The sequence below is a fragment of the Pygocentrus nattereri genome, chromosome 3, assembly GCF_015220715.1.
Source record: "Pygocentrus nattereri isolate fPygNat1 chromosome 3, fPygNat1.pri, whole genome shotgun sequence".
NCBI classification, from domain to species: Eukaryota; Metazoa; Chordata; class Actinopteri; order Characiformes; family Serrasalmidae; genus Pygocentrus; species Pygocentrus nattereri.
The window spans coordinates 31,850,274-31,877,231 of NC_051213.1; the positions used below are offsets into that span (position 1 = coordinate 31,850,274).

General features: G+C 39.5%; 1 protein-coding gene across 1 annotated transcript; it reads right to left on the reverse strand.

Moving 5' to 3' along the window:
• Window positions 1-1,017: 1,017 nt before the first annotated feature.
• myo1eb (myosin IEb) lies at window positions 1,018-25,651 on the reverse strand. Its single transcript, XM_017706863.2, has 27 exons — window positions 25,369-25,651; window positions 22,464-22,601; window positions 21,440-21,529; window positions 18,645-18,739; window positions 18,472-18,559; window positions 17,912-18,001; window positions 16,975-17,106; window positions 14,981-15,115; window positions 14,713-14,845; window positions 13,519-13,715; window positions 12,620-12,700; window positions 12,432-12,518; window positions 12,242-12,328; window positions 11,977-12,144; window positions 9,384-9,469; window positions 9,033-9,114; window positions 8,730-8,935; window positions 7,585-7,729; window positions 5,917-6,031; window positions 5,613-5,782; window positions 4,720-4,865; window positions 4,274-4,420; window positions 3,907-4,064; window positions 3,581-3,655; window positions 3,301-3,496; window positions 2,020-2,195; window positions 1,018-1,913 (listed from the first exon to the last, which is right to left on the reverse strand). The coding sequence occupies exons 1-27, from the start codon at window positions 25,369-25,371 to the stop codon at window positions 1,837-1,839; spliced, it is 3,303 nt and encodes a 1,100-aa protein (XP_017562352.1). The 5' UTR covers window positions 25,372-25,651; the 3' UTR covers window positions 1,018-1,836.
• Window positions 25,652-26,958: the final 1,307 nt, after the last annotated feature.

Below are 26,958 nucleotides of genomic sequence, written 5' to 3' on the forward strand. Positions count from 1 at the left end.
CTCTCTCACAGAAACATGGAAGATATGTAGCGCTGGTCAGATATTTCGCTGCCTCAGGCTCAAGCCCACAAACAAGCGAAATGCTTCAGTGCCTTGACTCAGCTGGCTCACCCTGCAGCCCCCTCGGCCTCCTCAGCAGTATCTTGATGGCATCCCCACCATCCCAAACTTCACAGGCCTCTCCTTCCACTGCCTGCTGCTGACGGACTTCGACCAGTGACGACACTCTCTTCTGCTCTGCCTCTGGCTTGCCGAAAAGGCATGGTTACAGACCCATGGGTCCTCAGTCCTATATCAATGGGCTACACACTTCAGTTGTCACCAGCCATCCCAAAGTTCTCACCCAAAGGTCCCTATAGTTTAACACCAATTTGGACTGTGGGGCTCTCCTAGGATGTCAGTTCTTTCCTGGACAGAGGGGCAGCAGAAGTAGTAGACCTTTGTGTTCAACCAGAGGGGTTTTCCTCAGTTTATTTTGCTGTCCCATAAAAGGATGGTGGTTTGCCATTGATTTTGAATCACTGGTGGCTGACCAGGTTTCCTAAAGGCCCTACTGTTCTGAATCTTACATGCTGTAGTTGTTCTTTTTTAATGGATTTTTCACTTTGGTGGATCTCACTAATGCCTACTTACACATTCCTATTGTGCCAGAGCACAGCGCTTTTTCCAGTTTGCTTTTTAGCACATGGTGCTCCAATTCTAGGTCTTCCATTCAGCCTTTCAAGAGTATTCACAAGATGTGGCTGGCCCTGTCCCCCATCATGGCCCAGGGGCTGAAGATAATGCACTCAATGACTGGCTGTTATGTGCTCCTTCAAAGCTTATGGTGAATTGAGACAAGACTGTTGATTCCATCTTAAACATTTTGGGCATGGTTCTGGACTTGTGTGGCATGAAAGCTTTGCACCTTCTGGACCACATTCGAGTCATACAAGGTGGGAGGAACCTTCAAAAAACTACAACTTTTTCTGTTTTTTTTGTTGTTGTTAGGGGTAATGAGGTAAGAGTTTACTAATGTTAGCTTGGTTGTATTTATTGGCCTTTGGCTAGGTAAGGAGTGGTTGACACCACAGGGATTCCCAATGGTTGTATGAGGTGTTTGCATTATGGAAGGTGAGATAAAGTAATGAGAGAAAGTTAATGAACAAACACAGAATAAGTGACAAATTAAACACTAGTGTTAGGCTGGAATGATGAGCTACATGCATACATTCCTGAAACATTCTTAAACTGGATTAGATTGAGGCTGATTAACATTTGCATTACCTGGGATCTGTACAATCTCTTTCATCCAACATGGCATGTATTTTAATTTATTCTTCCCCTCCAATTCTGATTTGTTTGTACCTTAATTAGGTTACTTCCAATATGTAAATCCAAATGACGAAAAATTTTGAATTTTTGGAATTCTTATTTTATGATTTTGAAAATATAGAAACACTCATGCTAGTCTTATATATCACACATGAAACAGTCATAAAAATAAGGCTTTAAGAAAAAATATATAATAAATTGCTGTATTTAGGTGTCACAAACAATTTGAAATTCAACTATGTACCTTGAGTTCCTCTTTGTATGTGCTGGTAGAAATATGTTGTCATTGTTTATAAAATAATGTTAAAATAAAATTCAGTGTCTGATATAAAAAGTTTTCTGAAAAAGAAAAGATTTATAAAATATGTCCTGTCAAGTGTTTGATTTTGTCCCTCATTCTTTAAAAGTTACATTTAATAGCTTCAGCTGTTTTATCCAGGCTTCGTATTAGTACTACACTTGTTTTTGATCTTTGGCTGCTTAATGATCGATAATCAATTCTTCTTCCATTAGCTTCCTGATCTAAATCTTCTCAACATAGTTGCCAGGGAACACGCCTTCTCTTCCACGCAGACGTCCAAACCACCATCCTGAGGGATCTGTCCAGAAAACACACACGATCAACTTAGCAATGAAAATGTGCCGTCACAGGGACAACGGTTGTGATCTCTGCTAAATGTAACCTCAGTTTTAACAGTTTCTTACCCTCATTTACAATTTCTATGATGTCATCTGCATTGAAGCTGAGCTCATCAGTGTCCTGGGCATCATACGCATAAAGAGCACGACACTGTGGAGCACGGGGTTTGGGCCTTGGGGTGGGTTTTGGCAGCCCTGCTCCAGGGAGAGGCTTGACCTCCTTCGAAAGTCGTCGATGAAGTCTATAATGTGGACAGAATGAGCACAATGTGAGAGGAGAACAATCTTTGAACCATTTTCTCATGAGAGATAACATACAGGACACTGTGTTCTGCAAAAGTCAGAGACCACCATTTCACCCTTACAGAAAACTACACCAAAACCTCAACAAATTTTCCCCCCAATATGTAGTGTATCCACTCTCCTTTATTACAGCTTCCATTCTTTTTGGGAGACCTGCTTTCAGTTTTCCAAAGAAATCTGCAGGGATATTTTATATACCTCCAATGTTCAAGCCGCCCCATTTACAAATTTAGATGGGCTAAATCTACACATCCTTTCAGATTCGTAGTACTGACTTGTCTTCTTACAGTACAAACACCTGCTGATTCAGATCTGAAGCATTAATGGAGCTTGATTTTCTCCCCTCTCTCAAAGATAAAAGCTTTAAGTGCTGTTTATCTGATGGGGATGGGTTTTTGTGACAGTAACCAATGATATCAGCCAGTCTAATCTTACATTTTGAAAAATCAGCATGAATTAGGAAAAATACTTTGACACGTTTCAAGAAAAACCACAGTAGGTAGGAGTCGTGGGAGATGAAGGTGAAACAATTTCACTGGCTAACACCTTGCTCTCACTGGTGCACTGTGACAATCAAAACTCCGATGTTTTAGAGGCAGAAAATAAACTTTACGTTTTGATGTAAGAAAAGACTTTGTCTTTAAATTATATGATTTAAATGGTGCTAAATAGAAAAAGGGACATGAACTAACAAGGGAAAAAAGACAAATCGATTTTGATGTCAGATTGACTTTAAACATAGTCTTACAGTCTTAGTAGTGCTTTACTGACTGCTATAATTGTCATTTGTAACAAATGTCTTACTTTAATATTAAAAATCACCTCATAATTTCACCTTAAATCAAGCAAATAACATTCACAATGTGATATAGCTGTTCCTCATAATAGCATCATATTTCTAAATTCACATTCCTAAATGTGGTTCTTTTATAACATTTAAGGAGGCTTTTATGTGATCACAGATGTTGTTAAACTCACAGAATTTTACTGGCTAAATAAAATATATTATAGATTGTATAGTTAAAACTGCCTCTTTAATCTCACCCTGCTACTCCTTGGTCAGGCACACTCATGAAGCCCATATCATTGTTGATCTTGGTTTGGTTCTGAGTGGGGCGAAGACCATTGTAGCGTGGCAGGGTGGGCTGATCCATGCTAGACTGCCGGCGAAGCATAGAGCCTCTGGAGGAGTTCTGACGACCCCGGTTTACCCCTCCACGACCTGAACTCGTTGACTGATCTGAAATCAAAGTAGGTTTTTAAAACTTAATTTAAAGCTGATTAAATGTCATGACCTTTTCTATGTGAAGTGATGGGGTCTTACCGCGTGAATATCTCCCTGTGTTCTGGGATGATTTTCCCATGTATTTGCTCTTCCGCTTGTCAAGACGAGTAGGTCCTGAAAGGGGAAGAAGCTTTCAGATTACATTGCTGTGCTGTGTGACGTCCTGACGGCAACATACAACTATATACTGTATATTCAGACACTTCAACATAATAACTATAACACATGGAGCTGGAAACACTGATTATACCTTTCCCTGTTTGAATAAACATAATTCACCAAGAATTTTAACCTTTCCTTGGTAAATAAAATATCCCCAGTATCAGAATTCACAGATATTCCACAAAAAAAAGAGATAGACTCACTTGAATTCTTTGGAAGGCCTGGTCCAATGCTAACAATCAGGGTCTTGCTGCTGGGCTTAAGGACCACGTTATCTCCCTGACCCACCTGGAACTGAATCTGCCGAGAGCCTGCAGACGCAAACGGACCCCAGCCTCCCTTCTTCACTTTAAATTCAAGTCTGGAAAGGCAGTTACATTAGAATTACCAAGCTGAGTTGGTTAGGCTGTTACCACAATATTTCATTACTAACAGGAGAAATATACATTGCTTATGTCTAATAATAGCACTTACAGCTAGAATGGTCACATCACTTATAAACATCCCAACATGAAAACATGTATAACAACCAAGCTCGGAAATGATAACAGAAGTATAAAGTGAAATTACAGGTTGTTGAACTTGAGCGGCAACTTCCTTTGTGTCTTCTCCTCGTAGCGCTTGTAGAGCAGACTCAGAAACTCTGTTTTAAAGATAGATTCCAGCACACTGTCATACTGCTCCTCGTGCACAATGAAGAAATCATCCTGCAGAGTGCTGAAGGGAGAGAGTCAGAGGAAGCAGAGGAAAGAGTTGAGGAGATGCGAAAAAAGTCTTTCATCCAATGGAATCCCTGTTTTTATTATTATTATTTTATTATTATGTATTAAGGTGTTACTACCTCTGCAACTTCACAGTTTTACATTAATTAGTATGAAGCTGTGAAAAATGAAGACATATTAGATGTGTCCAAAATGATAAAAGAGAAATGTAGATGATTACATAATAACTGAACATCTGAGGGGTATTAAGTTTGTGATATCTTTAACGGAATCTATTTCTCATGTAAAGTATACCTCAGCGAGACAGACTGAATTTTCTCCAGTTGAATCTGTCGTTTGAGGACCTCCCGAATCTGCCCCTTGTCTGGACCTTGCTTCACTTTCTCCCGGCCAATCAGATAGAGGAATTTCGAGGTCAAGATGAGGTCACGCTTGACAGTCTAGTATTGTAGAGAGAACATGAGAGAATATCAGTATATATGAAGTGGTGTGATGTTTTAGATATTTTGGTCATCTCAGACCCACCAAGCTAAACTCCAGAAGCAATCAGACAGGCTCTAGGCAGCTGTAGCCTTTTGGGGACCTAAGCAGGATTTTTGGGAGCCCCCCCATCTTGCTAGCTGATGTATTGTAAAATTAGAGGCTAACTAATCACAATTACTGCCACACACTGTCCAAACAATATAATTTTATAACTGTCTAATTTGTGCATTGATTGTGACGGATGTGCATTTGGGGTTCTAAAATGTTCCGGACAACTTTCTCAGCATTGTGGATCCAGGGATCTGTATTTATTAGATTTTGTGAAGCTGAAGTTTAAGCCTGTTTAAGTTGAACCTGTTTGGTTCAGATGAGCTGCTTCTTGCTGTACAACTATAAGCCAAAACAAATGGCATCATATAACACAACAAAAACAAATCTTTATATTTAAAGCTTTTTATTGAAAGCTTCTCTTTCCTTTTTTTCTTGGCTCCAGATGCATAAATTAATTTTCAAGACTTGATTAACCAGCTGCTTCTTGTCCTATCTTGAGCATCTTAAACAACATAATATTACAGTGATAACCCAGAATTTGTTATGGGCCCCCCTGGTGGCTGCAGAGCCCTGTGCAGCTACTCATGTTGCTTATTAGGTGAACTGGCACTGCAACTGTGTGTTCTATTCCCATCTATTTATACTGAGAATACCTTAAATCGGCGATCATATTTGACCACCACATCAGCGAATTCGATCCTTTCCCTGCGGCCCACAAACTGGCGGATCTCAGGGCGATTGTCAGTGCCAATGTAGTCACCCATGAAGTTGCGGTTCAGACTGTTCCTCCGCCTTTCCTTCTTATTCAACAGGATGTCAGAGGCTGAAATTGACAATGTTTAAAAGTTTCAAGACCTTTAAGATTCAGGTTCCACAGACACAGGTTCTCTATGGTACAAGAAAGTATCGTGTGTTAAGAAGGGACAGTTACGGAATCTCTAAAGGCTCCATTCTCACCCTCTTCTCGCATGCGGACATATTTGCGAACAGCAATATGCTTGCGCCAGGCTTGCTGGATGACCCGAGCGTACCCGTTATACTTTCTCTCCCTCATCTCCTCTAGAAGGAACAGCTGTAGAGGACAGGAGGAGACTGTGAGTGACACAAAAAACCTTATAATACCACCACTCTGATTCTGATTCTGCAGTTAAGTCCATGTTCTCCATGTATAAGCAAAAGTTGACGAAGGAGCTTTAAAAAGGTCTTCAAATGTAATGACGTGTCTCTAGAGACCAGATTTGTCTAGGCCAGAGGTCTAAAATTCAATAAGGTCCAGTCAAAGAAAATTTCCTCAAGCAAAGGTCCAAAACCTCATAACGTCTAACTTGCATTATGACTCAGTGCCATATACTGTATACTAAAGTAGTTTCTTGTCCAACTGCTGCGTCTCACCTCGTCATTCCCCTGTATGTGTGTCACTCATTCGAGCTGCAGTGCTCATCCTAATGAACAAATCTGATTGGCTGAGCAGCATCACATGTGACTTTTACACCACATGCGATTGGTCTGTGAGTTTTCTGGGCTGCTAAAGGCATACTGTAAAGGCTAAAGAAGTCATACTGATTACAATAGTATCAACCTGGTGAAATTAAATAATTCTCCTTAGATTATTGGTTATAGACCCAGATTTGCACAGGACAGCATCAGGGTCCAGACTCGAACCGCAGTCCGCCTATTAGTGACCTCTGGTCTAGGCTACAGTCTTATCTGTGGCTCTTTATGGACGTGAATGCTGGACCTTTAAGAGTATATTGGATGGCAAAGAAAAACAAATGGAATCTCTACCAAATCAAGCCTCACCTCTCACTCAAAACCTAGGTAACCAAACTGAAGCTCTCTTATTTTGAACATGTGAGAGAAACAAATTCACTGGAAAATGAAATTATGCTTCAAATAGTATAAGGTAAAAAGAGGATGGAGACAACCAGCTACAAGATGGATGTAAGCCATCAGAGGAATCAGAAACAAGCCATCATGAAGCCTTAGGACTCAAACAGCAGACATTACATTCTGGAGAAACACTAACCACGTGGTCGCCAGAAGTTGTCTTATTATTATTATTATTATTATTATTATTAATTACATTACTTAAAAATAAGAATTATTATTACAACAACAACAACAACAACAACAACAACAACAACAACAACAACAACAACAACATGGAAATGGATATCAATTCACAAAATTACTCACAAACATCATAAAATTATTAGACCAAAGTCTAACTGATCCCCTCCTTGATGACGACTAGATCTGAGAATAACGGCTACATGCAGACAGCCACTTGGAACGACACAGGAGATTCCTTTGTTCCATTCCGTGATGCTGAATTCCCTCCTAATGTGCTGTACAACGCCTCAGGTATGCACTCATTTTGCCAAACTGCTAAGTAATTCAATCTGCCCATGACTAAAATAAATCCGTCTGGGAAAAGATATAATGAGATCACTGAAAGAGGACACGGCTCAAATTAGGCGCATTTAGAAAATAGACTCGGATATGATCAAATACCTTCAGAAAAGTATGCAGAACAGAACAAGAAGTGGTCTTTGGTGAAACTATTGGAAGCAGATTATGCTCAAGCAAATTTACAAAATAAACACCAAATCAAAGTGCCCTCACTGATTCTGGGGCCTTGATGAAGATCTTGCTCTTGCCCAGCTGGTACTGATCCTGGTCCATATTGACAGACTTCAGCAGGTGCAAAACCCCCTGCTTTTCATCTCCACGCCACTTCGGCCAGGTCTCTTTGGTCAGGATGGCATATCTGCGTGTAACAGTCTCTAATAACATCAGCTAATGTGCACTGAATGTACTGAATCAAGCCTCATTGTTAAAGTGATTGTTGAAAAATGTAAATTTCACACCCAAGTGTAGATGATCAGCCAAGGCATGTTTGGTGTCTAAAGTCATTTGCTTTCGTTCTGCACTGAGGCTAATGTAGCTTACAAGTGCAGTTTATTTTGAGTCATCTATAGATCACACACACTTGTATCTTATTATCTACAAGTGCATTTCTGAGCTGTTCTGAGTCCCAAGTATAAAAACACTTGGATTTCTTTCTAGCAGTTCCCAAAAAAGGTAAAAATCAAAAGGAGACCAGCCCTCTGCTGTCTGAGATACTACACTCTGGATGACTCACTGTAGACTGTCTGGCTGTGCGTGTTTTAAAAAAGGCATCTAAAAACTTGCTTTTTCTCGTTTTAATGTCTGAATGGTAATTTTTCCTCTTTTATGGAATTTAAATGTTCATTTTTTATTTATTGTTATTATTTTTATTTATCTTCTGTTCTGTGTATGTTATGTAGTGAAGTATTTTGAGGCTTTTTTTCCAGGATAAGTTCTACACGAAGTAAAATATGTACGTTCTTCACAGGTGAAAGAACGTTCTATCAGGTGAAAAACAGTGCTAAGGTTTGGGTTTTGGATTAAATATTGGGTTTAGAGTTAATGGAATCTATTGCATTTAATTTTACATTGAATTTCATAGATATTTAGTTAGTTGGAGGCTAGTTAAAGAAAAAGTGTGCATTTACAAAGCATATACAGTGGAATAAAGTGAATAATAGAGGTGCACTGATAGTAAATATCTACAGCCAATTACAATTTCTTTAGAGACAAATTGGCCAATGGACAACTAAAGAAACAAACTTCAAACACCAAACGTCTCATTTGATCAACCACATCTGGGACAAGGGGAGTAGGGTGTCAATTAAGAGTTTTTGCTGAACTCTCTCTTTACTGGTTATCAAGGCATGTAGGCTCACCTTTGTAAGAACTTCTTGAAGACACGGCGGAAGGCATAGCCCGCTCTGCGCACTCTGATGTTCTCTCTGAGGCCCAGATACTCCACCTGGTGTTTCACACGGCTCTCCTCCCAGTCACGCGACTTCTTTGTCTCATTCGGTTTGATGCAGCGAATGTAGTGAGGTGTGCACTTCATCAGCGTCTGCACCAGGTTATTAGCCTGTTTCTGCAAAGGCCAGAGCAGCGGACATCTCAGTGAAGGGTCCCCTCACTACCTTGTAAAAAACCTGCTTCATTTCTGTTCTTTAAATCAGATTCTTTACCTTGATCTTGGCACCTGCTGTTGTGGGGCGGCCCTTTTTCTCAGCCTCGAGATTCTCTGGGAAGAGGCCTTGGATAAATGTACTGTCCACACAGAGAGAGCATTTAAATGGATTGATCATTTGATATACCTCTGATACAGATATTTCTAACACTCTTAATATCAGAAGGGACAGGTTTAATCCACCACCATAAAGCACAAATTAGATGCTTCTCAGCTCATCACAGAGAAAAAAAAAAAAAAAGTTAACTATAAAGGCCCGATTTAACTGACAATTTAGAGGAAAAAACACTAGAGAAAGTTAAAAAACACAGTCTGAGAAAGAGATATAAAAAGCAAAATTCACACTTACAATTCACTGCTTTGCATCAGTTCGATGATATCATTAAAAAGCACGTCTCGGTTCCTCTCACAAAAGCCACTCACATTATATGAGACCTACAGAAAACCAAGAACCATCACTGGGGTCAATCAGTGAATGTTACAGCTGATTGATTGAAAAGGGACTTATTTCATATTTCAAACCCAATAAAAGTGCGTACCAAACCCTTTTTGACGCAGAACCTGTCATTTTAGTGTAGGGAAAACAACAAATGTGCAGTGCATGGGTCCCCCAGGACTGTGCCTGAGAACCCTTGACATTAAAAGAGTTTTGTAAGCAGTGGTGGTTATTTTTAACTGCTCTGGAAACAGCAGCAAAGTTCATTAAGACTGAGCAGGGTGAACAGAGAGAATATGCAGTACAGGCTGCTGGGTGTGTTTTAGTGGCTGCTGCCTTTTTCTGTCAGAACAGTATTTAAGGAGTGAGGTTGTTTTTATAGGCCTCAGGTTGCAGAGACATGTTTAGGACAAACAGTAAATAACATTGACATTATTTCTTTTTTAGATCTAAAGATTCCAGCCCTTATAATTTTACAGAATGACACATTATCCACATCTCAGATGTCCAGTTTTGGTGTTTTTAAGCAAATTCTCTTTGCAATGTCTATTTCCATTTCTTAGTAACGGCTTCTTCACAGCTACGCATCCTCTCAGACTTCTTCTTACATTGAAAGGACAGACAAAAACCCAGACCTAAAAGCAAGAGTGGGGCTTGATTTTCTCCTCTCTCTAAAAGATGAAAGCTTTAAGATCTGTTTATCTGATGGTGAAAGTTTTAGTGGTCTACCACGTCTTGCACGGTTATGAGGAGTCCCATTCTCTCTCATTTTTTTCTTTTTTCATTTTCCTTTGACTTTCCCCTCCCTTACACAGGTGGATTATCTTATCTCATCAGAAATTTCTCCTTTAGCCAATGTTAGGTGCATATGAGTAAGAAATCTGAAGGTAGTTAAGGCTAGTTGCTTGTGTGAATGATGTTTGTCGGGTTAGTTTTGAGACTGGAGGGATGGAAGTGTTAACACGGCAGAATGTGTATAAAAGTAAAGAGTAGACAAATTATATAGTGACAGATTTGATACTGTACTTGGTGTTGGGGGCTTTGTGTATTTGTTGTTAATTGTATGTTTCTTCTGACAGTGAAAAAAGGATAACTTGTACTTACTGGCAATTTTGACTGGAAATGAAATAATGCTGATCATGAGTAACAGCCACAAACACTGATGTGTCACTGCACATTCTGTGTCACTGACAGGCTTAACAATTCTCTGAAGACTTACAGTCATCCAGCCAATGAAACATCTACAGGCAACAGTATTTTTACTTCTCAGCAGCCTCTTAAGTTCAAATGAGTAGATGGAAAATTCCCTGGCAATCAAACTTCACTATTGTCAATGGGTTTCATCACCGACATCAAAGGTGTTATTGATGAAGCCCCTTGGATGAGAGGCGAAATGTCTGAGATTACACCAATAGTCAGGTCACCTGATTTATCTCTTCCAGAGAGTCTGAGACTTGGCGATGAGGCTGATAATGATATCAACTATTTAGAGCCAAAAAAAGCAAATATGATGCTGTCAACTAAAAATACAAAAATCTTACGTATGTTTATTCAAATTATGCACTCAATCACGTTGTAAACATCATCTACTGCTCTGCACAGAAAATTTAAAAGGCTGCATTTACACCATATTGTCAGTAGGGGGCAATAAATCCAAATCAGCAGATTAATTCAAGCAGGACTTTTTGCTTAGCCGGCTAAAGCCATCCTTGCATTTTCTGTTTCATGATGACATCATTTTTAACCATGCCATGGGAACTTCTGCCGCATACCTAACCTGCTCCCGGGCAGGGCAAATTCCCAATTTCAGATCATAAACAGCTCTTGGACCCGAGTTTCTGATTAGGAACGATGGAGATGGAACCATGAATGTTCACTTTTTCATTTATTATTTTTTGTTATTAAATATAATTTTTTTTGTAGTGTCAATCATATTAAGAATGTTGCTTTTTCAGCAGAGGAAGTAAATCATGCAACAACATGTAACAAGAACAGAAAGCATTTATGAAACCAGTAAGCACTAATATGGTGGCAGTGGCGAGAGAGTTGCTTTTTATAGTTTTAAATATTTTATACATGTTTATGCAGATTCCCTTTTCTTTCTTTGACCAAAAACCTGTTTAATTCATATTTCACAGAAATGGTTGTGGATCTTAAATGTCAAGCATTACGCAGGATTAATCACAGACAGAGTATCTAAACCTGGGTTAACAGCCTGATGTGTTAGATTAGAGGTTAAAGTCAAAGGGACACCTTTATTTCATCATTCAAGTTTATTTAAAATCTCCTGTTGTCACCGTCACAATCAAAGCCTGGCATCTCCATGTGTGCCATGTTTTTTTACCTGACAAAAACCTGCTACCATTCACACTATGGCAAAATTTTATGTTGAACAGACCACAGAAATTATTTAAAATGACTTCTTATATTAACATTTGCTTTATTATTATCATCCACACATTCAAATGATCACCCACATGTTCTGCGTCAGAGGGCCACCTCTTACCTTGCCTGCATAGTGGTGTACTATGAATCCCTTGTTCCAGCTGTTGAAGTGCTCATTAGTGCTGACCTGCGCCTGCAGTTTCTGAAGCAGAGTCTGGTCTGCACCCTCGCCTTTGGCATGCATGGTGGCGCACACGTCATCCAAGATGCTCAAGATGCCCACAGGGTTCTGGGAAGAATCACAGGTAAAATGAAATGCATTTATATGACTATTATTATTATAATAACTATTATTATTATTATAATTTTCACACTTGGACACTGACCACTTTGGACTCGATTAAGTCGCACACAACTTTGTTGTTGAAATACTCTATGGGTGTCCATTTGATTCCTTCTTGTACATACTCCTCCTATAAAGAGCATAGACAGAAACAGTAGTAATACTTTCCCCAGAAATGCATACATACAGTACAGTATGTCATTTTAAAATAAAAACTGAGCTCCTGTGCTGACCTGCTCAGCCTTCAGAGTGAGCTCAATAAAAATCTGCTGAAGCTTCTCATTCACAAAGTTTATGCAGAACTGCTCAAATCCGTTTTGCTGTGTATGGATCAAACAAAGAAGACACATTAACATGATTGCAGTTTTCATTGTTCCACATTTATATTTAAATAGTGCAAATCTGAATTCTTGCTTTTTACCTGGAAGATTTCAAAGCCGTATATGTCCAATACTCCAATGTTAAATTCCTCATGGTCCTTCTGCATGGCTTTGTTTATCGCCTTTGAACATAAGAGAACTATTACTAGATCGATGAAGAAATGGTTAACAGGAACACCTTTTCCTAATTAAATGATATATAAATACAGCATGCTTATACGAAACTGTGCACAAATCAGAGATCACCTAATTTATTTAAATTATCGTCAAATGGTTAATAAGTATAAGTTATTAATTTATAGAAGAGATTTCTGACGTGATCAGATGTATGATAATCCATCTAGATAAAGGGGAAAGTAAAAAAAAATAAGGGAAAAAAACAAGTGCTTCAAAACCAGAGTCAAAAAATGTAAAAAAAACAAAACAAAAAAAAAACAAAACAAAACAAAACAAAAAAAACAGAAAAGGAGACTCCTAACAACTGTGCAAGACCTGGCAGCACCAAATGTCACCATCAGAGGCCACTACTGAGTAAATTCAAAATAAAGAATAAAAATTTGAGAGAAAAATTGAAGCTGCTGGTGTTCTAGGAACAATAAACTGACCGACCCAGACCTCAACATCACTGAACATGTTTGGGATTACTTGGATGTAAGAAGCAAATACAACCAATTTCTAAGACTGAACTTTTGTAATGTGGAAAAACATCCCTGCAGACTTCTTTACAAAACTGAAAGCAAATCTCCTGGAAAAAAAATGGAAGATGTAATAAAGATGGACACAGTAAATACTGAAAGACTGATATTACATTAAGCTGTTGAGGCTGTTGTGTAATTTGTTAAACATATCTTTCTTCCTTTTTTCCCTCTAATGCTAAATGAATAACGTGTACCTAATGATGGCATACATGAAGCGTGATCTCTGACTTTGGAAGACTTACGTCTACGAGGTAGTCAAAGAGTCGGGCATAGAGAGCCTTGGACAGGGCATCACGTGAGAAGCAGGCTTGCTCTGTGTTCAGAGTGACAGAAATGCTCTCCGTCTTGCCCCCCCATTTACTGTCCATGACACGACTGGTTAGTTTCTTCTTCAAGCCATCCTGAGCTATACCCAACAGGTAGGATGGGAAGGCAAGGACTATACATGAAAGAGAAAAGAATAAGGCAAGAATGTGAAGATGTGACCACAGAGCATACAGGGAAGAGAACACTTTAATGAAAAATGTAATCAAACTGTACTTCATTTAGTAAGAACACAACTTTGGTTATACTTTTAGGAGTAAAGCTCGGAGCTTTTAGCCAGATTTTGCACAAGAAGTTCACGTTGTTCTGGTCATATGATTCTAGAACAGAACAGAACAGGAGTGTCTACTCTTGCTTGCTAACATCCAGCCCAATTGATTAGAGGTTTAGGAACTGGCCCTTTGACCAGAAGGTCGCTGGTTCCAGCCCCAGCACCGACAGTATGTGACTGCAGTGCCCTTGAGCAAGGCACCTAACCCCCAATTGCTCCCCGGGCGCTGTGGATAGGGTTCCCTGCTCCAGGCAAGTGTGCTCACTGCCCCCTAGTGTGTGTGTGTGCTCACCAGTGCATATGTGATGTTTCACTTCATGGATGGGTTAAACGTGGAGGTGAAATTTCCTCATTATGGGACTAATAAGGGTCACTTAATCTAATCTAATCTTAAAAGGTTCAGTGTGGCTACAAGTTTCATTCCAAACATGCAGAGCATGGGCTTAATCAATTGGTTAGTCTTCAAAGACCTGATCACGTGCACTTCTGTTTTGTTGGAATGAAAACCTGCAGCCACACCATCCTTTTGCAGATAAGACTGGACATCACAGGAATAATGTGACTTTATTCTGCAAACAATATGGGAATTTCACTAACAAAAAGAAGACCAGGACAAGATATCCTAAGATCAATAAATCAGTCAAAACGTAAGTATTGATTTCCTACAGTACTGCCACAGCTCTGGTATTAGCCCTGCCAACTGGTGAGGAGGAAAAGGTTTTGGATATAAACCAGTCGGCTTCTACTAGCGAATCAAATTACCACAGAGGTGTGAAAACTGGTCAAGTCTGTAAACTGATATGTGGAAGGCCTAAATGGTGGATTAACAACTACTACTTACAGTCTTCACTCTCCACCACAGCGTAGTTGCCCTCCTCTCTGAAGGTGATGTTGCCAAGATGAAGAATCCCTGCCACAATCTGCATCACAGCGTCTTGTTCATCCATAGACAGACCTATGACTGACATGGCACTCTTAAAAGAGATAGTGGGAAAAAGGAAACAAAATACTTCCATTAGAGACGTCTGGGGGAAAGAAATTGTTTAAAAACATAAAAAGGCTTTTATACAATTATTCATTTTACAAAGCTCCACAGATCTGGAACCCACCACGGTTTCAGAGAAGTCCTTCTTGTCATCAACGTCCTCCACAGTGTAGGTACCAGACTGGTTCATGTATAAGTAGTAATCAGGAGTGGTAATCCCTAAATTCTCTCTCTGCTCTTTGGTGGCCCCTGATAAGAGCTGAAGGAGTCATATAGAGGGACATTAGTGGCTAAAAGAATATAATTTATATTCAAAATATAATTTTGTCTACATGCTCCTTTAGAATAGAACAGAATGTCCATAAAATGTGGAAATGGAGAAGACAAGAGATCATAAGATGAGTTTTACAAAATAATCAAATCAACTAAACAGACATCTTAACATGGCCACATAAAACAGGAAAATATAACCACGCCAGGCTATACATACGCCGCCCTCCATCATCATTGTCATCCTTGGTAAAGAGGTCTTTGTAAATTACACTGAACATTAAAATCTAACCTTTCAGTGAGTAAAATTATTTTAAAAAATAACATTTTTCTTACATTACAATTACTGACATCCTGGAATTATGCCTTTGTGGATCCTTTTTTTCTAAAGATAACAGCACAGAGTTTTCTCTTATAAAGCTGGATGAGGTGGGAGATCAACAATAAAGAGGTCAGAGTCAATTCTTTAAACAAAATTGCTTGTGCACTCATCTCAGCTCATCTCACAGGTTTTCAAAGGACTTTTGGTCAGGGGAACAAGATGAGCACTGAAAAAGCTTGATTCTGTCAATCATTCCTGTGCGGATTTAAAAGTATGTACTTTAGCTTAAGTACAGCACAAGATCAGAATAATATCAGCATATATCTCAGTAATGGACGTTGCTTTCAATGCAGGCCCGTAATTCCCATACAGGTGCAAGACTGATTTTATGCAAGTTATCTCTGTTCTGATTGGCTGACCTGTGTTGTGCCTTAGCAATCTAGGCTGAAACACTCCTTATAACCTCAGCATGAATGGGCGGGGCTAAAGTGCTATATGTTGAATAGCCAGATGGATGTAAATCCATAGTTTTTGCAACATCACAAAAACAGTGAATTCAATACAGACTGTATTTTTTAAAGCTTAGTTTTCCTGTATGGAAGTGGAAGGTATGTTCTGAAACAATGTTTACACACGACATCAATCTTAAGCCTTTAAAGTAAACAGATAAATGCTAATAATATGTCACCTCAGTTAATGTTACTAGCCTAGTCTTATTTTTAGGGTCCACTTTAAAAAAGTCCAGGAAAACCATGGACAGTTGGCAACCCTATGTTCCTTCAACTCCACAAAAATGAGATTGTGTTGACATCAAATGGGGCAAAGTCACAAGTGCTGTTGTAAGTTTAATTGCATTAAATTTATATGAGTTGAATGTCGAGTGTTTTATGAGCTTTATGTTTAGAGAGCATTATGTTTATTGGTACTCTCACAGCAATGTAGTATATTTCTATGTGACAGTCTGAAGTGTAGCGTAGCCATGTCCAGTGCGCAGTGGCCGTATGCCTTCTGAATGAGGCAGTCTGATTTTCATATAAAATGTCCTCATATTTGATTGAAAATGGGTGACAATGCATTTCAATCAACTCCTGCAACTGTCCTGTGACCTCTGGAGAACGTTTAGCCTCTTAAACCATCCTCTTCACTGTGCATAAAGCAAAATACTCCTTGCTGCACTGGCCAACAAATTTTTCCCTCATTTCCTCTGTGTATTCTCTGATCTTTACCATGCCGATGGATGACTAGGGGTTTTTAGTTTGTGTGCTGCTAAATTGTTACACTTTAGAAATGTAAAACAATAACTGAGAATATATATTAGATACATTAGAATGAAATTTTATTACTAAGAATTTGAAATTGTGATCCAATGTTGAAAAGATTTCTTTGGGTAGCACTTCCTCCCTGAAGGACTACATTTCTGTCATATTTTCAGCGCAAGATCAAGCTGATAAGACAACAGACATTTTATCTCTACCAAGGGAGCCAAGCATTCTAGACATCACTTTACATAGATACCCGTCTTTTACCTGGTAGTATATGTGGAAATTTCTTTCCCCGTTGTTTTGAGACACTACCCGTGATTTCTCTAACAGGAAGTTAGAGATTTTTCCTCCATCGGGTTCTCCCCCCCGGCTGAACTGGATCTCAAAGTATTTCCCCTGTGGAGTGAAATACACAGCTCACATTGAGGAAACAGCATGAAACCTGGAAACAGAACTAAAGTTTGCTAGCAAACTAATGTAAAACAGTAACAGAGTCTTACAGCCCTGCACTTTCACAACCCCACAGTTCACACCCTGCGACCATACACAAACTCTTACACAAAAAGGCCAATGACGAGCCTCCTGACAAGCCCTCACATGTTCAGAGATGGTGTGCCGTTAACACTAGCCTAAAGGTTTCTGGACTGGAATGCATAAAAATGTCCAAGGCTATACTGCAGAAACAATGTGCCTGGAAGTAAAGTAACAGGATTAATGCAGCGTTTCCCCACACACAGGCTATGCTGGGCTGTCCCCCCCTGTATCTCTGTATCTGTCTGTCTCTGCTCAGCATGTGAAAGATATCACATGCTGGCAACTACCCAAGTACGTACCGTTTCATTTTTAATTTCCAAATATTTTATACAGTATTTTTTTTTTATATAAAGACTATGTATGCCTTATTTTAAATGCACAACTCAGTAGAACAGAACACTGAGATGAGTTTGGATATCCATATATATTAGTATACACCAGGGTTTATTTCAGGCCTGAGGGAAACACTGTACTGTACAGTATTTAAAAAGTCTACCCACTAATTCATACTAACCAAACAATCAGCACACAGTGGCAGCAATATTAAACGTACAAAACTCACCATAATCTAAACCTCTAAATGTTCACATTTCGATTAAGTGAAAATCGTAAAAGGTCAACATGAATCTTCTTTCTTAGTAAAGAGATATCTGGCAGATTGACTCACAAAGCGACTGGAGTTGTTGTTGCGCACTGTTTTGGCGTTCCCAAAGGCTTCAAGGAGGGGGTTGGACTGAAGGATGATATCTTTCACATGCTGAGCAGAGAGAGGCAGAAAGACAGACAGCTTGAGAAAGAGAGGTGGGAGGACACTTCAATTAACATAGCAATGCAAGCTTAAGAAAGACAGGAGCATGATGTGATGTGCATATAATATGATCTCAAGAGTTAACAGCTTTCACAAAACCATGTTTCATCACCACAAACAGGTGAACTGGGTGCATTTTTATCGGTTTTGTTGAGACATTACACGTAAATAAAAGAAAGCTGAAAATGAATTTATTGGGAGACGTCATGAGTTCTAACCTCTGACTGGTGCTATAACACCTTAATAATGTGTCATTTTAATTTGGCTTGAGCAATTATTTTTCTTAGTTAATAATATTACTGAGCAACTGTACAAATACACCAAAATGAATCCATTCTCGCCATCAGTTAAAGATCTACAAAGCATTTTAAACGTTCTACAACAGTGATGAGACTGAGAAGTTGTCAAATGTCTCCTACCTGGACTTTAGGTCCACCTCCTGACACTTTGGAAACGTAGCTCATGATGTACTTGGCTGCCACTGTCTTTCCTGCCCCGCTCTCTCCGCTGTCAATTACACATAGACACACACACTATATGATAATTTTAATCATATAAACAGGACTGGGTTACAGGGTTGTATAACACTGACCTGATGATGACACACTGGTTCTCCGCATCAATCATCATATTGCGGTACATGTTATCAGCCAAAGCGTAGATGTGTGGTGGATTCTCATATTGAGCCTAGTGTGGAAACATCCAATCAGACATCTGATGCCAACTTTCCGTTTCTTTTGTTTTCTGACACTCATACTGAAATTTTGAGCATCATCCACAATTTAATATCATTATCAGTTGTTATCACTACAATACTTTTGCCTTAAAAACGGAACACACAGCTAAAAATACTGCATCACCCAATGTGAATCTGAGCTTTAGGCTTTTCCGCCCAATATCAAGTATCAGATCAGTACCATCATTAATATTTTTACAAACACATTAAAAATAAAAAAAAAAACCTGAATGCTGTTGGAAGAAAGATGTATTAGTTGTTTTGTTGCCATGACAACTAGTGTTGTGTCTGAGCTTGAGACCAGCTAAAACCAAGGATGAAATTTTAAGTGTATCTCAATACCTTTACACCACTTCACATTGTAACTGACTCTATTGCAGTGTACTGTACATCAGTGCTGCATTGTGTTAGCTTGTGTCTACTGTATTCACGTGACTAGAGCTGTATATTTGGACACTACAAAGCACAGCTTTTGTTTTAAAAATTCGACTTTTATAATGCTGAACGCCCTAATAAACTGAAAATAGAAACTTAAATGGCAATTAAAGTTACTGTGTAATTCACATATATTTATATGTTATATAAACAAAGTCATTCAGAGTGTTTTGATGTGAAATTGTGCATTACAGCAAACATTAAAGACTCTTCACAATGGTGGTGAAATGAACCAGGTGCGTACAATGTCTACAATGCAAACTTCATTTACTATCCAAAATGATCAATGAGTCTACACGTGTGTTCAGAGTTGTTATTTGGTGATAATGATAAATCAGTGATAAATCTGAAGGGTTTTCATTGGGGATCACTTTCCCTTTCAATGCCCTGCATGTACTCCTCTTCTATGAATCTAGTTTATGCAAAAATCATATCTGTTGTCTCTCTATGTGTGAAATGTGACTCTGTGTTGAACTGCTAATGAGAAATGAGGGGTCAAAGGGAAGGCTTGAGAGACCACTGCTGTGAAAATCAATCGCCCTTCAAAGATGGTTGTGCCGAGACTTGCTTGCTGACACACGAAAAAGAAAATTCCCTTCACGTCCAGTTTTGTAAATAAAACACATTTCCAGACAAAATTCTGATTCAGTATGTTTCTCTAAAAATGGTGCATTTTCATATCTAAGCACTTTGAATGATTCAGTTTACATCTTAACCATTTATTTATAATTATGCAGATCTTTTTAACTTGAGGAATTGCAGTTTAGCATATGAACGTATGGCGCAATTTCAGCTGTAAAAGGTGAACTGAATCATCACTACCATATCATTACACTGCGGTATCCCTATTATCTACATCACTGCATTTAAACGTATATCATTCAGAAACAACACATACACTTTGTGATGGGTTAAAGTAGCAAGGAACGGCTGTCAGAAGCAGCCTTCTTTCTGTTTAGCTGGAAAATTAAAAGGCAGCTCTTCAGTCTGTATTAGTCCCACACACTGATATTGTTTAAGCTCATTCTGCAGTCTGCCTCAGAGCACATCATGGCATGTGCCAACATGCAACAACACCACTTTGCTTTTCCCAGCTGAGTCCAGCCCTGATTAAATGAATTATCCTGCAGGAGTTGGTCTTACACATCGGCCTACTGCTCAGAATTTACTTCTTAAAGGGAAATTTCACCCTATTTTTAACTTCAACTGCATAATTCATTCATAATTCAACTGATAGAAAGCAGGAGTCACAATATTTACAACACAGACACAGCTATTTTATTTACTCCCAAATGAACAGTGAATCAACGCATGGCTTCTAAGTTTTAAATTGCAGTGCTGATGATGGTAAAATAGTGATAAATGTAAAAAAAAAAAAAAAAAAACATCTTCATTTGGGACTATTTTTCCTTATAATGCGCTTCATTTACCTCTTTTCTACAGAACAGATTTTCAAATATATTTAAAGGTTAGGCAAAACTGTCGTAGCCTTTCATGTAATAACTTTCTGTGATGGAGCTTTTAGAGACATTAAACCTTTAAGATGTCTGGTTCCACCACCACCACTGTAAACAATTCTAACTTGGTAAGTTTCCCTGTAACCGAGCATTTCACATCAAACCACTCTGAATGACTAACATTTAAACTATTTAATTAGGCAGGAATTCTGAACTCTGAAATGGATGGAATTCCCCTTTAATCATCATCATCATCATCATCATCATCGTTAACCTCTAGTTTAGATAGTGTCGCGGTAGCAGTTGAGAGAGCAAAGAATCCCAGATGACCCTGTCCCCCGCAACTTCCTCCAGTTCATTCCCGGGGACCCCAAGCCACTCCCAGGCCAACTTGGAGATATAATCCCTCCAGTGGGTATGGAGTCCCCTTTAATCTACATACTTAAATATAAATTTATCAAAAGCAGTTTAGTAGAGAGATGCCACAGAAGAACCAATTCTGGTTCCATAAAGAACCTTTTTAAGGATCTTTCTTTAAAAGAACCATTTTTGTACATGCGTAAGTTCAAAAAGCCTCCACAGCAGAACCTCCACATAATGTTTTACACCAATAGATGGTTTCACCAAGTACTGTATGTTTATACAACAAGCATTTAGTGACCTTTACAGTTAAGAAAGCAGTGATGTTAAAAGCACAGCACACACAAACACTGACTGACCAGAAGATCAGCCATAAGCAAAAAAATCAGCTGTACTCACAGCTCCCTGATAGAGTTCCACTTCACGGTCAGTGAAATACGGCAACTGTTTGAAAGGGTTCACAGATATCAGCACAGCACCTATATATGTCTGGAGGCGGACAGTCAAGGAGCTGGTAATTGACACGAGCATCAACAACAATCTTTCCATAACTGCTGTACTCCTGTCTGATGTTGTGTATTTTTTTTTACATGATGTTATCAGATCTCTAAACAAAACCTTAAAGACGAGTTTTATTTATTCAAGAAACAAAGCCTACTGCCAAAACAACCTGCCACTGACTAAAGCTCATATCTCTGAAATAGCAATTTTATACAGGGGGAAAAAACCTAATTTTAATTTCTTTATTATATATATATATTTATTTATTTATTTATATTTCCCTTCTTCCCCCAGTACACACTTATAACATTTGTGCAGTTCCAAAAATTCATTTTACACAACCACATCTGGCCTCTCTTACAATTAAACAAGCTGTTTAGCTACTCTGATTTTATGACTGCACTATGTAAATGACTTGTGTTCTAACTGGCTGCCTTGTCTCATTCAATAAGCAGTCTGGACTGCAATCATTATAACGTCAATATGAAAGGGTGGAGCTAAACTGCTATAGGCTGAAAAGCCAGATATATGTAAATGAGTTGGTATTGCTATTGTCATTGCAACTGGTCCATTCATTATAAATCATGAATACAAGGTTCTGATATGACAAGAGTGAACTGTATATTAGCTCAGTAACTGCAGTAACCAGCAACAACAACAGCTGAAGGTACTGATCATCCATCTATAAACTCTGGTAGAACTGTTTTGGTATAACATCTACTCTTAGGTTGTGCTGCAACTTTCTGCAACTTTATATACACAGACAGACACACATTCTGCTGTAAAGTACTGCTGTACTGAATAGTACGAATGAATACTTCCTTCAGTGATGACTTGTATTATGAGATGATAAGGAACTAAGTCCTGGTGTCAATACTGAAAAGAATATGCCCTTAAGAATAAGCCTTAACCACAAGGATACAAAAATGTAGTCATCCATGTATCTTTTCTTCAGGTTGTCTGTGATGGCTTCTTCGTTGATCTTGGAGAGGAGGACCATGTCGTCCACCCCGCTGACCTTAACATTTTGGGTCTGCCAGTGATATCGCTCCTTACTGCCCTGAAAGAGAACGAGAGAGAGAGCGAAAGAGTAAGAGAGTCAGGGGTCCCACTCTTTTAAGGAAATCATTCTCAGGACTCTTCCAGAGCAAATTCCATGGTGTCCGAATACACCCCTCTGCCTCGTCTGTCTCCCCTCACCCTCATTTACCGCTTTATATCACTGTTTTGCACAAGGCCATGCTACTTTGCATTTGTTGTTGGAAAAATTCGTATTTGCCTGAGCCAAATCGATCTACGTAGACCATAATTACAGCTCTGTAGAAGGAAGACATTTTTAACACATAAAACACTGAAAATCTAATCTTGACATCAGAATTGAAAATTGCATCGAACGTGGGTGTACATTATATATGCAAAAGCATTCAGACACTCCTAATTAATGAATTCAGTTACTTTAAAGGTGATCCCTTTGATGATACAGACCCCCATTGCTTATATGACCAAAGAAAAGTGTCAGCTAGAAGGGTATAAAGATCCTCAGCATTGGGCTGTGAAGCAGTCAAACTGTTCTCTGGAATGATGGAGCTCCATGCAGTAGCTTTAGGATGAGTTCGAGTGGGGTTTTATGACGCAGAGCAGATCATCCACCATCAGTACCCGACCTCACTAATGCTCCTGTGGCCGAATGCAATCAAATCCCCACAGCAATGTTCCAGCATTCTCTTCCCAGAAGAGAAGAAGCTGTTACTGCGGCAGAAGGGAACAAGTTCTCTGATAATACCACTGGTTTCAGAGGAAACACTGGATGTAGCTGAGAGTATCATGACTAATGAATACAGGTCCACATATTCAATCTGCTCAGTGTTTTCCTCACGGTGCTCTTGCAATTCATGGTGTCAAACTGAATGTAGTTGGAGGCTCAATCTGGTTAATAAATATGGGTACACGTTTACTTGTTAACTCAGGCAGCAAGAGCAAGGTTTTGGGGAGTGGCTCAAAATGTGTGGAAATGCACGAGTGCGCCGAGTCACTGAACAAACCTCAAGTATATAAATACAGCTTAGAAGTAACAAGCTCTGCTCCTAGTTTACCTTGTTGCTTTCCATACTGTCAGCAAGTGTCACACACTTGTTTACAGGTAACCCAGATAGCCTACAGAACATGACAAACATGGGATAAGAGATAACAACTAGTTCATTCCTGAGTTAACAACAGACCATTTCACAGACAGAACCTGCGACAGTAATTACAACACAACACTCCTGTCTCGTTCCTCTATTTTCACATAATACTACCTGAACACGCCAAATGGTATTACACTACTATCGGCTTCCCCATTAGATAGGACCATGAGGATGTTAAATCATTTCAGACTAAAGGTCTGTTATATCCAATTTCATATATGCAATTTCCCCCTGGGATCAATAAAGGAATCTGAATCTGAATATCCTAAGAATGGATATGACTCAAAATATAGCAAATGTACATTGCATATATGGCATAGTGCAGGCAGGATGGTGTACTAGGTGTCTTGTAGAGATTCAAATCCATATTCCATCCAGAGGTCAGCACTGAACTCTCTTCTAACAGCAGGAGAGAAAACTCAAGCATTATATCAAAGATGAAAATATAAAAAAGGCAACTGCAAATTCTCTGATTGAAGAGTTAAGTGGAAGAATTCAAGTGTAACATACCCGAGCCCCATAATCTCTAGAGGTGACAATCACACAATGACATAAACCAAGAGGTGATGAGCTGGACGAAATATGGTGCATTAAGGCTGATATGCACACCTCCTGTTGACCACTAGGGTCAGCCTCATGTGGATGCGCTCATCCTAAACCATAACCGTGTCAAGGATTGGAGAAGCTGTCTTACAGGAACTCTTTTAGAGCTTCACAGTATATAAACAATACTGCATTACAACTACAGTGCCACACACTGTGATATACAATATATTAAAAAACAATGAAGAACTTGGTCACATCTAAGGCCCAATCCCAATTCTTCTTTTTACCCCTACCCCTTGTTTTCGAGTGTAACCCTCCCCCTTGAAACTGAGTTACACGGGGTATTGGTTGAAATCTTCCCCCTACGAAATGGGACAACCCTTCAAGAACCGGACACATCATCTTTAAGCATGGAACAGTTCTATATGGAATATACAAAACTCATGGCTCTAAACAGAAACATTCCCTTTACTAAGGAATCCTTGAAGAACCTTCTTTTGTAAGCGTGTACACTAGAGTAGAAGCGCTCAGGAAACTGGGGTTCGTTGGTGGTATTAATGCAAGCCTAACTGCCGTGTGATACCGTGATATTTTATGAAAACATCGCGATATTGGGTTTTATCGTCCAGCTCCACTTTGTACCTGTTGGCGCTCCTTCACTGCGAACCCTTAACATGCAAAAGTAAAGAAACACAGCTGCTATCACACGAGCCGCGCCCATTATTTGCCCATGAACAACCTGACAGACTGCTACCTGCCAGGTAGCCGAAAAGTCTGAAAGTTACCCCACGACCAAACTGAAGCTTGTCTGCTGCTTCTGTCTAGAGCTGCTTAGAACTGAAGCAGAATAAAGTGCTTTTTCTCCTCAGGCAACTCAGTCACCCAGCCTGACACACCGAATTCATCACACATCACTCAGGTAAACCAGAATGATCCCTTTCCTTAAAGTTCTCTCTCTCTCACACACACACACACACACACACACACACACACACACACACACACACACACACACACACACGGCACTTCTGAAGAAAACTAGACTAATCTGCATTCGAGGAGGCCCGAGTCGGTTTTTCTCCTCAGAGTACTCACCATAGCGAACTGAAGACACTTCCTGTTAGACAAGATCTCTTCACCTCTGAAAGGAGGCAGCTCTGAAGAAAACTGCAGCAGGTTTCAGGTGAAACTCGGATTTAGTCGAGCTCAGGGCTGTAAGTCCATCTGCTGCTCTAGTCTGGTTTAAACTCCTCAGGATGAATTCTTAGAGCAGTCCATCTCTTTACCTGAGGATTAAAAACAGGAGAAAGCGACTGCGCTGCAGAGGGAAAAGTCAGTCTCAGACACTCCACAGCGGCAAGTGCGGACAGGTAAAGGAGCTTTCAGCACGGATGGGATTCTGGGTAGAAGAACTGGAGCTGGATAAGAGCGACCCCTGCAGACCGGCCGGAGGGCACTACACCCCAACCAACTCCAATTACAGCTGTAAGCAGGAGTTTGAACACACGCAAGAAACACACGAGTGGAGGTAAGTTGACACGTCCTCTGCAGTGAGCTCTCTTCACTATGGCATTTTTCTGCAGTTCCTTTAGCATATTGGGACAAAAATCATGTGTGCCATTACTTTTGCACAGGTCACGTTTTATGCTTATTTTTTTCCCTTAATATGTTAAGTTCAGCTAATAAACAGAGACTGTGTATTGCAATGTGCAGATGTTGCCTGTAGAGGACGTGTTCACCTTTTTACACTTACAAAATCAACAACACGTGATTCAAACAAGGGTGTTTAAACTTCTGCACAGGGCCGCACATCCACTAGATACGCTGAAAGCCAGTCGTCTGGGCGTGAATTCAGCATAGTGTTAGGCATAAATGCAAGAAGTGATTAAAATCCTTGCAGGGTCTTTCTACTATTGCAGTGGCAAAAATATGCGTCCCGCAACGTTTAAGACACGAAGATGAGGTAAAGTAAGAATAAAGCACAGAAACCTGATGTCTGTGTTCTTTATTCTACACCTAAGCTGAAAAAGTCTGATAGTTCTTTTTAAATTGATTTCTTAGTGATTTTAGTCAGATTGTGCATGGAAAAGTGTCACTGTCATGTTAGAACAGGAAGCTGGGAGCATGAAATTGTCCAAAATCTCTTGGTGCTGAAGCATTAAGAGTTCCTTTCACTGGAACTAAGGGGCCGAGCCCAACTCTTGAAAAACAACCCCACACCATAATCCCCCCTCCCCCAAACTTTACACTTGACACAATGCAGTCAGACAAGTACCGTTCTCATGGCAACCGCCAAACCCAGACTTGTCCTTCAGATTACCACTGCATTCAATGCTTTGCATTGAGCTTGGTGATGTAAGGCTTGGATGCAGCTGCTCGGTCGCTTTTGGTCCCTAGAGTGAGATCTTCTAGTTTAATGACTAGAAAAACCCACTTCTGATGACATCATAAAGGTGGCAGGAACTTTTCAGAAACTACAACAGCTCTGGGGTGGTCACATGAGGACGGGGTGTTGCGTCTCCAGTAGGTAATTAATACAGAAGGAAAACCAACATTACTATTTGGAAGCTTAATGTTTATCAGCCTCTACAGTGAATTTCTTCATGGTCTTTGTTGGGGGGGTTCTCAATGGCTATATTGTATATTTATGTTATATATTCTGGGTACTGTAGTGGGAGAACACAG